Raw genomic sequence first — 14,126 nt, forward strand, 5'->3', positions numbered from 1 at the left:
CAGCAGTAGTTGTACAGCAATAAAGAGCCCAAAAGAGGACAGTCACCGAAAAAAGAGGACATGTGCTCTAAAAAGAGGACATCTAGTAACCCAAAATGAAGTTGCACCTTAAAAACTAACAAAATATGTGAGACCTGAGTTTGGGTGACCCCTGCCCCATTGGCCTTGGAGGCAAAAGAAGGGTAAAAAATGGGACCTGTACAGATCCTGTCTGCCTACATGAAACCAGATTGCGTGTAAATCTCTCCTCCTCCCTGCAACATTTGTCGATTATTAATCGACCTCTGCCATTATTGGCTTAAATTCTGTAAGCAGTCTCTATATGTCTGTGCAGCTTTTACAGGCAAATACATTTTATTTCTATCGTATTTATTTTGCGAGCTGCCCTTGAGGCAACCGCAACCTACACATTTTCTAAATAAGTAATATAATCCCACCCACCCCGGAAATAAGGTTTCATGATCAATGCTCCCTCTAAGCTGTGGAGTCTTGTGAGCAAAAATTCTACTTATGAGCGAGTGATTTGACTACTGCATAAATTAGTTTGCTCTGGAGCCATCCTTCCTGAGCTAAGAAAAAATGTGTGAGCTGGAGGCTAAGAAACTGAGCTAGCTCACACTAACTCAGCTTAGAGAAAACAATGTTCATGATTGATTCCAAGGTTCTTGGCTGATGAGAGAGGAGAGAGATTGTATGCAAGAGTTGCAAAACCAAATCTTGATGCACCAACCTGCGTTGGAGAAAATATAATAATTAGGTAGCAAGGGTTTTTCATTCCAAAGGCCCCCTTCCTTATTAAAGTGTTCACCGGTTTCCAGGAGGCCTGTAGCTTGCGCAAAGAGATTTAAAAAGAAGAAAAGAAACATTTATTCAAATATAATTAGGAATAACAAAAATGGGGGGAAATGACTCTTCTACATGCATATAAGGATAAACATTTGAATTAGGTCTCATTTCAAAACAAAGAATAATAAAGGAACACATTTGAAGTCAATTTCAGTTTTTGCTGCCAAAAAACAATAAAAGGTTTCCAAGTTGACAAAAAGTAGGCTTTAACTGCCTTAATTTTTCAGTAGGATAAATTTGCTTAATCGCAAAAGGTTGACACTTTGCCAGATTTAGTTAATCCAGTTTTTAATATTTACGTTTGCTGCAAATTTTTTGGCTGCCAAAATAAATTCTAAATCTATATTTAGGTACTCCTTTTTCACATAGAAGCAAGAACTAACAAAATTCCTTTAAGATTTCTTGGAAGTTGCAAATTTAACATATGGGTGAATCTAATTGCTTTTCCCATAATTACTGCAGAATCAGGCAGGACTACCTCGTGTATATGTCAGCAAACACCTGTCCACAGTACATGTATCAAGCTTCTGTCAAACTGTTTGCTCAAAAGTAAATGAAGCTGGGTGCTTACTTGCAAGGAAATGTGTGTACTGGATTGCAGCCTCTTGAAACCAGAATGGACCTTTGGAGCATATGCAAGGAATACAGTTTCCGAGCGCTTGCGGAGTCAGGAGCCCACCCTGTGCAATCTTAGGCTGCTGGGGGCGGGGGAACAGGTCCCGCCACAGTAGGTGCAGCAGTAAGCAGCATGGGAGGGTGTCACGGCTCAGGTGGGGTGTCACCTGACGCCTACTAGGGTTCCACAGTCATCTGCTCTGCTAAATCTTCCCCCACAAAAATGGCTACTGGGGTATAATCGTGCACAGCTGCCTTCCACGATCCACTCCAGCCTTCCTTATACATCCTTCTATCCCCTTGTACATCAGCATCTGGAGGAAGTGAAGGTGGCTCTTTTCTCAACTTTGCCATTTCCAGCTCATGTCCCATCCTCATTCTCTCCAGTTCTAGCTCCATCTTAGCTGCAGTCTCTTTCTCCTCTCTCTGCAGCTTTTCTCTTTCCATCTCCATCCTAGCTATAGTCTCCTCTTTCTCTTTCTGCAGCCTTGCCTTCTCTAACTCAATCTCAGCCTGCTTAAATTGCAGCTGGAGACGTAAGGTCTCTTCACTCAGGAATGAAGCTTTCTCTGATGTGTCCTCCACTGACATGAGACCTGCAGCCCCTATTCGGGTCTTGCGTCTGGCAACAGGTGTGTCCTCTGATTTTTCTTTCCCAGATCGGAGGAACATACACTATCTAACTACCTCACTATCCAGTTGACCGGACAGAACATAAAGAAAACCTTTTCACCACACCTTACCAGACCCTTACTTGGTCTTGCAAGCACCTTCAAACAATGGGGCTTCCTTAAGCCCAAAAGCAAAAAAAAGATTTTTTTTCTCTCTCTGCCAAGGCCAAATGGCACTTTGCCTCACCCGGGTCCAAAATTAGTTCATCCCACTGCTACAGCCACCATGTCACGGCTGAGGTGGGGTGCCACCTGATGCTGCCACCACTCTGGATTTAGGTTCCTTTGAGAAGGCCCAAAGCACCCTCCCAAGACCTTCAGACCTCCCTTTTGGCCGAGTAACAGGCGTGAGGAACAGGCAGAGTGAACTCTGAAAATAGTTTATTTTATACGAGGTCAAACAAACAAGGTGCAGAATTATAACAGTAAATGGGTAAAAAGAAATCAAATGCCCTAATGCATCTAAATATATACTGTCCCTAGCTCACTATCTGCAGTGGCCTTAGACTACTCACCCTTCCCTCAGGATGAGGGTTTCTTCCCTGCAGCAGCCTTCCTTCTGGCTCTGCTCTCTGGGAAGAAGACCAGCTTTTCCTGCTGCTCCAGATCTTTTATTCCAAGCCCTTCTCTTTTCCTATTGGTCAATTTTTGCTCCAAAACCTCTCAGGGGCTTCTGGGAGTTGTAGGCCCAGCCTCACCTACTGCTAGCCAAGCTCCCTGGGCCTAGTAGGCCTCTGGTGCCACAGCCCAGATCATGACAAGGGATAAAAACAGCCTCCCTGCTGCTGCCCCCCTTTCCTAGGTCACCTTTTCCCCCAGTGTATTTTTTAAATTACCCTCCTCCCCACCCCCTACACTTGGGCTTCCTCTCTCTGTGTGTGGCTCTGCCTCTTGCAGCACTCCTTTTGTGTTAGGCTCAGGGGTCATTTCCTGTGGGTGCGCACAGGAGCAGAGCTCCGGGAGTAAGGAGCCAAGGGGGCGGGCACATGCAACAAGCCCCGCCCCCTGCTCCCAGCAGCCCTCAGTCGGCCACGAGGAGCAAGAGGCAGCCAGGTAAGTTGCAGAGCCCCTTCAGGTGCAAGCTCTCCCTCCTCTGTGAGGGCAGATCTGCGCATTCCCCCACCCCATAGCTAGCAATCCAAAACAGTCCAGTGGCACCTTTAAGACCAAGTTTTATTCAGGCGCAAGCTCTCCCTCCTCTGCGAGGACAGATCTGCACGTTCCCCCCCCCCAAATAGCTGGCAATCCAAAACAGTCCAGTGGAGCCTGAGCGGTGGGTGTTGCCTTCTCACACACTTCCGGTGATGCCAGGGGTTGTGGCATATGCAAATGAGTTATGCTAATGAGCTCCTGCACCTCCTTTTCTACGAAATGACCCCTGGTTAGGCTCTATCTCCTCTGGCAGACTTTTTTGTATTTGCACCCAGCACCTTGTAAACTTCACAGAGTTCAGTGAGAGTGAAGTGTGCAATGCTTTCACTTGATTTTTTTTTTCTGATTGTAAAGTGAGAGGGTTGAAAAAATCTTCCTAACTCTCATTCTGTTATCCAGGAATCATGGCCCATTCTCTTCCCGTTCCTTGCCCTGTCCAGCTTGGCAAGTTTAGAACAAATTCACTGGAGGCAGAATTGCATGAATATGTAAAGGAAGGGAATTGCAGGAAAGTGAAAAGGCTTCTGCAGCAAGGTGAGGGCCGCAGTTCTTCTCTGAGCTATTTAGTAGGTGTATTTTAATGTAGTTGCACAAGTAGTGAACAGTGTGGTGCAGTTGAACTGAAAGATCCAGGTGGATGGCCATGTTGGTCTGAAGCAGTAGAACAAAGTTTGAGTCCAGTGGCTCCTTTAGGGCCAACAAAGTTTTATTCAAGGTATGAGCTCTCCTGCGCATACACACTTCCTCAAATACATCAGATACATCTGAGGAAAGCTCATGCCTTGAATAAAACTTTGTTGGTCTTAAAGGTGCCACTGGACTCAAACTTTGTTCTAAGACTGGAAAGAGCTGTTTTCAAGTCCAAACTCAGCCATGAAACTCACTGGGTCAGTTGCTCTTTTGGCCCAACTTCCCTGACAGGCTTGTTACACAGATGAAACTGGAGAAGGGGAGAATCATATGCACCACCCTGAGTTCTGTGCAGAGGAAAGTGGGATAGAAATGTAGCAGATAATGTTCACCCAATTAGAATGCAAAGTTTAATTAATATGTTTAAAGAAATGTGTTTTTTTGGTTTGACTCCTTTGATTTTGATATGAAATAGCAGAGTGGTGAACAGTATGAATTTTTACCCAGGAAGCGTCTGCTTCAAATCTTACTTTTGCTCAGTGTTTTTTGACAATGCGCTCTTTCTTGCCTTCCGTTTTCTGTTTGCAGTATAGACAAGCCTGTCCCTATGTGGAAAATCCCTCTGTCTCAAACTGCTACTCTCCGCAGACACTTGACAAATGTTATCTCAACAATTCTTACAGCGATCCTTATAAATCAGGCCAGTGTTATTGCAGTTAAGCAGTGTGGTGTAGTTGAAGTAAGATTGGAAAGAGGTGTCCCATCCTCCAGTTAATCTTTATAGCAACCCTGCCAGGGAGGCTGGGCTGAAAGAGCAACTGACCCTGTGAATTTCAGTGTTCAGCAAGGATTTGAAAACAGCTGCTTCCAGTCTTAGTTCAACTATACAGGGAGCCAGTTTGGTGTAGTGGTTAAGTGCGCAGACTCTAATCTGGGAGAACTGGGTTTGATTCCCCACTCCTTCACTTGCACCTGGCTGGATGACCTTGGGCAAGCCATAGTTCTGGCACAGCTGTTCTTGAAAAAGAGCAGTTTCTGTCAGAGTTCTCTCAGCCCCACCTACCTCACAGGGTGTCTGTTGTGGGAAGGGAAAGGAGTTTGTAAACCGCTCTGAAACTCCTTTGGGTAGTGAAGGACGGGGTATAAATCCAATCTCTTCTCTCTTCTATACCACACTGTTAAATTGCAATAATACTAGCCTGATTTATAAGGATTGCTGTAAGAATTGTTGAGATAATACTTGTCAAGTGTCTGGGGAGAGCAGCAATTTGAGACAGAGGGGTTTTCCACATGTGAACTTGATTGAGTATTTTCTCCTTTGCTTTCAGTACAACACAGCATACTTGGAAAAGATCGAAGAAAAGCTAGGGAAACCAGGGCAAATAACCTGTACGGAGACAACTTAAGGTGAAAGCCTCCTTGGGCTCACAGGGCTTAGTTTCACGATTCTTTGGATGCTGGGAATACTCAGAAATCAGTAGAAAAATAAGACACCGTTTCAAATGTAAAGGCGATAGACACAGAGTGTCTGGCCAAACCAACACAGATGAATAGATGGTATAGAAAAGTGTATTTTTTGTGGTGATGGTTGCTCTTGGTAGTCATAGCTTTTAAAAACTTTGCAAAATGTTTGTTAAATGTGCATAGATACTGTATTTAAAGTTTTCTAATATAATTCATTGAAGAAAAATCTGTTTGAGGAAGTGCTCAGTCCTGTTCTGTAAAGCCATGTGCTCTAGCTAGACCTTGTTAAGTCTAGAATTTGGAATTTTGAGAGAGAGAGTAGTGGATGCTACAGTGCTAATGACAAAATGGCTGCCTCAGAGTCAGGGCAAATCACAAAATGTTGCAAGGTTCTAAGCCAAGCACATTTCTGTAGTGATGGCAGTTGCTTATGAATGGGCAGTTGCTGCAGACACAAAGTCTGTGCATTGTAGGGTCTTTTAAAGTGCCTCCTGCACTCAAGAAGTGCAGGAAAATTGGGGTTGGCTCTTTGATTTGGGGAAGAAATGCTTTTTGGTTTCAATTTTCAAAGCAAGGAACATGTTGTGCATGGCCACAGGGCAAGCCCAGAGTCTTAAGAAAGACTGTATCCAGACCTGTGAGGGACAGTTCTTTAAGACTACACTTTTAGGAATCATTTCTGTAGTGTCCAACTAGAAAAGTGCATTTGGAATTGGTTGGTCTTGCCAGCTGTGAGAAAGTCTCAAAAGTGTTCTCATCTGAGGGTGAACCAAGCAGGTATTGTTGCTTTGATGTTTTTGATGTTTGCTCTGCCTTCCTTCTAAGAGAATGCAGAATAAGCGATCAGTCTTTTGGCAGCTATTTTCCAAGTACACTCTCATTTTCTCTTGTAAGTGAATCAAGCTGGGAATATTCTGTTTCCATTAATATTCTTGTAAAAATGTAATAAAGTCAGATGTGTAATAGGATTCTGCACCGTTTGCTCAAGATCAAGGCTTGCTTTATTCTGTAGGATATGCTGTTAGGTAATCCCGCAAAGGAGCGACACCCTGGCCTTGATGTGCAGTGCAGAGTGCAGACCCCTAACCCTGTACGCATTCATTGGGGCTTATTCCAAGGTGACGGTGCCTTTACAGGGCCACAAAAGCTCCTGTTTGCTAAAAAAAAACACCTTTGATTCAAACATAAGCTTTTCTGCACTGCATCACACCTCTCAGATGCACTGGGTAGATTGTCAGCAGTCAAATGGCCATGAAAAGCAAGACTTGGTTGTTGTTTTTGACATTTTTGCATAAAATCCAAACGTTAAAAAGACTACATAATACCAATAACTGTTGACCACAGTATGCCTAATTTTGCTGAGTTGGCTAAGGCTGCATCATGGAGTAAGTCTTACTGAACTCAGTGGACATAGGAGTTTATGTTTGGCACTGTAACAGGTGAGGACTCCTTGGTCTTTGCTGAAGCCTCAGGAAATGCAATCAGATGGTGAATTCTAATTAAGCAAGATAGGTAGCTGTGTTTGTCTGCAGCAGTAGAAAAGCTCTAACAAGCTTTGTGGCAGGGTATGAGCTTTCGTGAGTCACTGCTCACTTCTTCAGATAAGTGAGCAGTGATGCATGAAGGCTCCTACCCTGCCACCGGTTTTGTTGGTCTTTAAGGTGCTACTGGACTCTTGCTCTTTTCTAATTCAGCAGTTTTATGTTGCTGAGCCCAGGGGAGACTTTTATTGGAGAATAGGGACTTCTGCATCGCCAACAGCAACAAGATTGCAGCTGTAAAGTCTTAAATGCTTTTGACATACATTATTTTGGTGGAACAAAGTTCAGTGGCACCTTTAAAACCAACAAATGTTAATTAAGCATATAGCCTGAATTAAACTTTATCGGTCTTAAAGGTGCCACTGGACTCAAGCGACTTCTGACCAACTCATCTGAAATTATCTTGGTGGAAATCTTGACAACTGGCGGGCGGGCCAGCAGTTTCCTGCCATGTTCCACAGGTTGAGAGCGGCTTACTTAATGCTCCTGTCCCATCTATGATTATTCAGGGATGAGTTTGATTGTATTTAGTAGGACTCCCCAGTAATTAGGGTTGCCAGCTCTAGGTTTGGAAATTTGGGGTTGGAGCTTGGGGAGGGTGGGGTGAGAGAGCGTAGCAGGCCACGTTTCCATAGAGTCCCCTCTCCAAACGTACCCATTTTCTCCAGGGGGAGTCTGATCGATGTTTTCTGTAATTCTGGGAGATCTCCAGCTCCCGTCTGGAGACTGGCAGCCCTGCCTGTAATTGTGCTAAAGATTTCAGTTTTTCTCGAGTGAAGAAGCCATTTCAGGAGTGGCTTCCTGGCTGCCAGAAAAACGCCATGCAATATGACCCGCTGCAGATTTCCTTAGAAGCAAAGTTCGACCGTAAAGAACCAGGAATGGCTGTATTCAAACTGCGCAGCACTGAAATAGTTAACTTCTAATCCCTCTTCTGGAATGGTCATTGGAAAACACATGGCTTTTGAGGGGCCAATGAGCGAGCACGAAGGTAGCAAGTTCCGGGGGGCGAAGCAGAGAAAATGATTGGCTGCTGGGTCTCTGTATGTAAATTTGTGGGGGGGCGGGGAGACGCCTTTTTGGTGAACGCGATGTTTTAAAAACCTTTATTAAATGTTTTGGGCAGTTTTTAGAAAATAAATAAGTGTTGACTCGTGAAAATCAATCCTCCGAAGGAAAACCGGCGGCCGGGGAGGGGGCTGAGTGCGGTCGCTGTGACTTAGAAAGCTACCAGAGACAGCTTCCTGCAGGAGCCCGTGAGATTGTTTTTTAAGACTATACTTTCAGGGATCATTTCTATAGTTCCTAACTAGAGAAGTGCATTCGAAAGTGATCGGGATCGCCAACCACGAGGACGAGGCAAAGTGTTCTCTCCTGAGCGTGAAGCAGTCAGGTGGTGTTACTTTGTTGTAACTGCCTACCTGATCTTGATGATCGTTCTGCCTTCTTTTTAAGAAGGTTGGAGGGAGAGAACACATTCTGAGTGGTTGGCTCACTTTTTAATACTGGTTAAAAATAATTCTTTTAGTTTTCAATATATGAATGTTGATAAGTGATTTGTTGATAAGTGTTACTTTAATCACCTATTTATAATTATGGAGTTGTGGTGGCTCAAGTGGTTAAGATGCTGAACTGCAGGCTGTGGAAGGTCAGTAGTTCAGCAATTCGAGGCCCTCTCTAGTTCTAAGAAGCTCCTGCCAACCTAGCCAGTTCCAAAGCAAGAAATTGCAAGTAGATAAATAGGTACCGCTTTGGTGGGAAGGTAACAGCATACTGTGCGCCTTGGTGTTTAGTCATGCCGGCCGCATGACCATGGAAACGTCTTCGGACAGCACTGGCTCTTTGGCTTTGAAACAGAGATGACCACCGCAACCCTAGTGTCGGATATATGAATGTTGATTGCATTTTCTAAGATGAGTGTTACTTTATTCACCTATTTATAAATATTTATAAGGCACTGCTTTTTAATGTTAGTATTCTCATTTTACAAGTAGTCCTGTAAATCCTTTCACAGTGACTTCAAGCTGCTTCCCGCTTGTCTCGCTTTGATTTACAAGTTAAACAAAAACTGTCTTTAACATGCTGGCAATACTTGCATGATCCTTTAACCTTTTCTTTCCCTTAAACCTTTTATGCATCATTAGTTTCCAACCACAGAAGTATTTGTAAAATAAATTCCTTGCCAACCACAAGGAAAAGGCAAAGTGTGTTGTTTTGACTATAGAACATATAGTTTTGTTGCTTTAATCCAGGAATCCCTGACATTTTGAGCCTGCAAGGCACTGTTGGAATTCTGACACAGACTGGTGGGTGCAATCACAAAATGGCTGCTCCAAGAAGTGGAGCCAACCACTGAGTGTCAGGGAGCCAGGTTAGGCATAACTCTTAATAGCAACTTTTCAACATAACAAATTTAGAGTCCAGGAGCACCTTTAAGGCATACTTTTTCAAATATATTGGAATGGAAGATGAGTTTCTAAACTTATAGACAGGGATTTAACAGCAAATTAACATGTAACATAGGGTTGCCAAGTTGTTTCAGTCGCCGCTTTGCGCACGCCGCACACACATCACCAGGAAGTGACGTGACGACACCAGGCATGCTGGGGGTGGGGCCATGACCATCGGAGGGAAAACCATAGAGTTTTTCCTCCAATGGTCGTGGCCCCGCCCCCAGCATGCCCGGCGTCGTCATGTCACTTCCTGGTGATGTGCACGTTGGGGTGGGGTTCCCTCCGGGGCCCGATCTGCTGGCGGCGGGGAACTGGCCTCTGGGGTGGGGGTTTCCCTGCCCCCCGGGGGGACTTGGCAACCCTAATGTAACATGATGATGTTTAAATTATGCAGAGTGAAAAAATAACAAGGTAAGGTTATCGGATCAACAGTTGTAAAGTAATAAACATGTTACAATGGCAGATAAATGTCTAAAGGTGTTTTTTCTGATTGTGGGAAGGAACAGAATCCTAATTACCTCCACTGAGGCGTACAGGGTGCGTGAAGGGCACTTTGAGCTGGCTGTAATGTTGTCACACAACCAACACGGCTGACTACCTCAACTCTTCAGCATTTCAGTCAGTAGCTATATTTAAGTAGGATGCCTTGTGTAGCAGTAGCACAGCTCCAGCTGCTTAAGCAGATATTTAAAAAAAATCTGGATAGCCAGTCCAATTTCCAATTGACAGTCAGAAGCTCTGGTTCACAAAACCCCCACCTACTTCTAGAAATACTTGGTGGGCGCAAAGAAAGCTGTCAAGGGGGCACCATGGAAGAACAAGCGCAGTGGCTAGTTTCCTTTTAAAAAGTGGTTTACAAACTATACTGATATGTTTGCTATTCTCTTAATCTTGTAAGGGCCCTTTCTTGCTGTTTTAAACCTATACTTTGAGTGGGGGAATGTGAGTAGGTGTTCCTGTGAGTTTTTTTAAAAAATTCCTTGATACTTTGTGTTTTCAGTTACAAAACAGCTGTGTGTTCCTTTTTAATGTGCTAGAAAGCAATCACCACTTTTTGGTATTGTGCAGTTTTTTCAGATGCAGTTGCTCTGTATTCATGTTTGTAAGGGTTTGTATTGCCAAAATACAGTGAACAATTTGATAAGTCTTTTTGGTTTTGTAGGGTAGCCAGAGAAAGGCCTTTACAACTGAAAGCTTGTGTTTGCATTTTTTTAAAAGGTTGTGAAATGATTATCTGACATTTCCCCCCAAATACCTTGTTTGCGTTGGCTTTTATAGAGCAGGTGGGAAAGGACTGGGCAAAGTTCCTCCCACTGATTAGGAGCCTCTGTTGGGTTTTGTGCACAAATTTTTACTCTGTTTGTGCTAAGACAATGAGATCATTACAAAATTTAAAAAGTAAATCTTAACAGCAAATTTAAAACAAAAATCTATAGCATTTTCATCATGTTTGTGTTCTGCCCTTTTCCAAAAAGCGCAAGGCGGCATACATAAAATTTCCACATTACAAATTTAGTACATCCAGTCACAATGCCAGTCATTAAAGCAGTGAAACCAGGCCACCCTTAGACAAGGTGATAGTATCGATATACTCCCACACATGCTCCCTGGATATGCAGGAAAAAGGGCCACTTTGTAAATTAACCTGAAGAAAAATGTAAAAAAACCCCAAAACAACTTAATAATTACTGAGCATGTCTCAGGATGTCCTGAACGCTGGGAGCAACTGAGAGTCAGTTGAAAAGGAGAGGGCGATAAATAAAGTGTACTTTAAACCTTGTAGAATCTTGATGGGAGAGATGTTGGATTGAGAGGAAACTTCTATGATTTCTTATGGTCCAGCTGATAATCTGAGTAGTTTATCCACAACAGGCTCCCACAGTTCCAACAAACTGTTAAAACTGGACATTCAGCAAATACTTAAAACAGCAGTGTGGAACACAGTTCTCGGCATGTATGCTTAAAGGCACTGAATTTGATGGAGCTTCCTCCTAAGTGTGTGTAGGCTTGCAGTCTGAGCCAAGCATTTCAGAGGGTCAGTGCAGGGCTCCATTGATTTAAAGTGGTTTTGTCCTTTTTCAGGGATCTGTGCTGATGCTATAAACTCCTTGGGGCAGACCGCCCTGTTCACAGCTGCTTTACTTGGCCTTGGGAAATTGGTCGATATTCTTTTGGATTTTGGTGCAGACCCTAATCAGTAAGTGTACATTTCCCCTACTGTTACCCAATATTTCTAGTCTGCCTAATTTACAGGTGATTACCAGAGCCGGGGGGGAAATTACCAGAGAGAGAGAGAGGAAGGAAAGCAGAAGTCGTGGGTCATGTCCTGTAGAACACCCCCATCCCGTTCCATAAACCCCGAGAATAGCTTGGCATGGCACAGCTTCTGTGGATTTGGGTGGCAAGCCTTACAAGCAAGGCTACAAGCCATCTACCTTGCAGGCCAATAGTGGATAGCAAAGCTGTTCCTAGATGTCAAGTGGGCACAGCTACCGATGCCTGTGTTCTGAAGTAAAGTGGCTGTTGCACATACCCATTGGCAGGAGCTACTTGCTGTTGAGGGCCCATCAATTAGAGGGAGCCCTAGGGCAAGGGCCACTCCAAATGCCATTGCAACAACCACCTTGTCAAGAAGGCATCTGTTTAGAAACTGGTACTTTTTCTCTGTCATGCTGTTCCTCTGAGAAGCCTCAGGCCTGTTCAATCTATGCCTCTTTAGAGCTTGTTTGTGCAGGGCAGGGAGGCTGCATTTATCCCAGGCAGCCCCTAGAGGGCCCATCGCAGCAGCATTTTGCTGTATAATCCACAACCTTTCCTCCTCTTTCCACTAATTTTGTTATCTTCGGATTTTCTGTGAGAGAGGTGTTAACCATTGCTTAACACTCTATATCCCAAAAGTGGGATGGTTAGTTAAGGTAACTTCTGGCTAAATTAAAGACTTGGCTCAGTAGGATAGTCCCGCCTGTGAAGCAAGTGGGAAGAATAACTGACCTGGATTCTGAATAATCTGCCTGCTGACAAGGAAGAATCCCTCATGGTTCCAGTGTTCCATTCTCCTACAGTAGTCCAGACCATGGGGCACTGCAGAGCACTGACTAAAACCCCAAGAGAAAAAGAAATAGAGAGGAGAATGTCAGAAATGTCTAGTTCTCAGTAGACACATCGCAGAACCTTCTTGCTAAAGACTGCTTTAACCAGGTAGGGATCTTATAAAATAGGATCACAAGAGGGGATGCTGCTGTCAGGACTGCCACATGTGCAGGTAAGAGCCTGAGGGGACGTGAATTAAGAGAGAGCACTAACTCCGGTGTTGCCCCCTGCCTGTGTAATATGTTAGACCTTCCTTGGAGAAATTCTAAAAGAGGAGCAGGAAGCTGACAGATGAGGAACTCCATTTCCTCAGCACCAAGAGCAGAAGCACACCTGTGCGCCCTGATAGACTCTGTTACTTTATTCGTATCAAGCTGAGAGCAGGTTATTCAACACCTAACCTGAATACCACAAATCTCTAAGCACAACTCTTTAAGCCACAAGCTTAAGACTGTCTAACTTGGGGTGAAGGATGGGGCACCGACTGAGATGTTTGTTTCACTGGTGTTTGATAAGGTCTGTAAACTAAGGGTAATCACAGTTCTGAATATTCCTGTCAGATTTTGATGAAGACCCTTGACAGCAGCAGAAAGGGAGGGGGCAGAACAATGGAACTCTTCTGTGAGGCTACTGATAATGAGAGTTCTGCTGGCCCTGGTGAACAAGCCCATGATCTTGGCCTTGCTCAGCAAGGTGAACAATTGAGGGGGGGGGGGGTTCTTGCAGATACTGCTCTCCTGGGTTCAGAGCCATTCTGCTTAGCCAGTCTGTCTGGGTATTGCTTCTGCCTTTTGATGTATGTATTTGCATTCAAAGTAAGTAATACAAAGATGCCATAAATCTCTAGTGCTTTCTCATCAAAAGAAAACCAGACCAATAAGCATTGACCCTGGAACTTGTTACTCTTTCAGTAGTCAGATACGAGTAGCTTTTGAGCAAGGGAAACCTTTACCTTTAGCTCTAGCAATATAATCAATAATTATCCCTATTGAAGTACCGAAGAAGGATATTCAGTAAGTAACTAAACTATGTATCTTCCCCGCTTGTGTGTGTTTCTGTTTCTGTAGTCGCTGTTATGATGGGAGTACTCCAGTGCATGCTGCAGCTTTCTCAGGCAACCAGTCAGTTCTTACTAAGTTGCTGGAGGCAGGTGGAGACTTGCGAGTCCATGATGAAAATGGAAAGAACCCAGAGAACTGGGCAGCGTCTGCTGCAAAGGAAAGTAGCATCCAGGTATGTGATCTTGTAAACCTGTATGAGGATGAGTTTAAGGTGCATGATCAGAAAAAAGCAAACCCTAAGTCTTAAATTCGCAGACTGATGAAGGGTACACGTGGCCTGCTAATCCTGCATGTGCTTGCTTATAAATAATTTCCATTGAACTTGTGTGTATAGCTTTAGGCTGCACAACACCATTTCTTCTGACAACCCCACCCCCTTTACCTGAAGGCTTTTCATTTTATTGGTTTAGCTCATATTATTCTGAGCATATCTTAGGGGGTAGAAACATGCTTAAAGGAAAACAAAACGGTGATAATATCAGGATGCTGATCTCTGGTCATAACCAGTTTCTTTGTTTTGTGTAATGTAGAGATGGAAACGCAGAATTTGTTTGGGCTGGAACATTGTATGTGGCCTTGGTAGGGGCCTCCAAGATGGTAAAC

At 44.0% G+C, this 14,126-nt stretch overlaps 1 protein-coding gene across 1 annotated transcript in view; it reads left to right on the forward strand.

Moving 5' to 3' along the window:
• Nucleotides 1-2,358: 2,358 nt before the first annotated feature.
• TEX14 (testis expressed 14) overlaps nucleotides 2,359-14,126 on the forward strand; it is a 24,954-nt gene continuing 13,186 nt past the window's right edge. The window contains exons 1-5 of the mRNA XM_015424165.1: nucleotides 2,359-2,372; nucleotides 4,503-4,653; nucleotides 5,243-5,303; nucleotides 11,455-11,569; nucleotides 13,530-13,695. Of these exons, the coding sequence (XP_015279651.1) occupies nucleotides 2,359-2,372; nucleotides 4,503-4,653; nucleotides 5,243-5,303; nucleotides 11,455-11,569; nucleotides 13,530-13,695 (507 nt within the window). The remainder of the gene's footprint in view (nucleotides 2,373-4,502; nucleotides 4,654-5,242; nucleotides 5,304-11,454; nucleotides 11,570-13,529; nucleotides 13,696-14,126) is intronic.

Source organism: Gekko japonicus, unplaced genomic scaffold, assembly GCF_001447785.1.
Source record: "Gekko japonicus isolate JY-2015 unplaced genomic scaffold, Gekko_japonicus_V1.1 scaffold1359, whole genome shotgun sequence".
Taxonomy (NCBI): Eukaryota; Metazoa; Chordata; class Lepidosauria; order Squamata; family Gekkonidae; genus Gekko; species Gekko japonicus.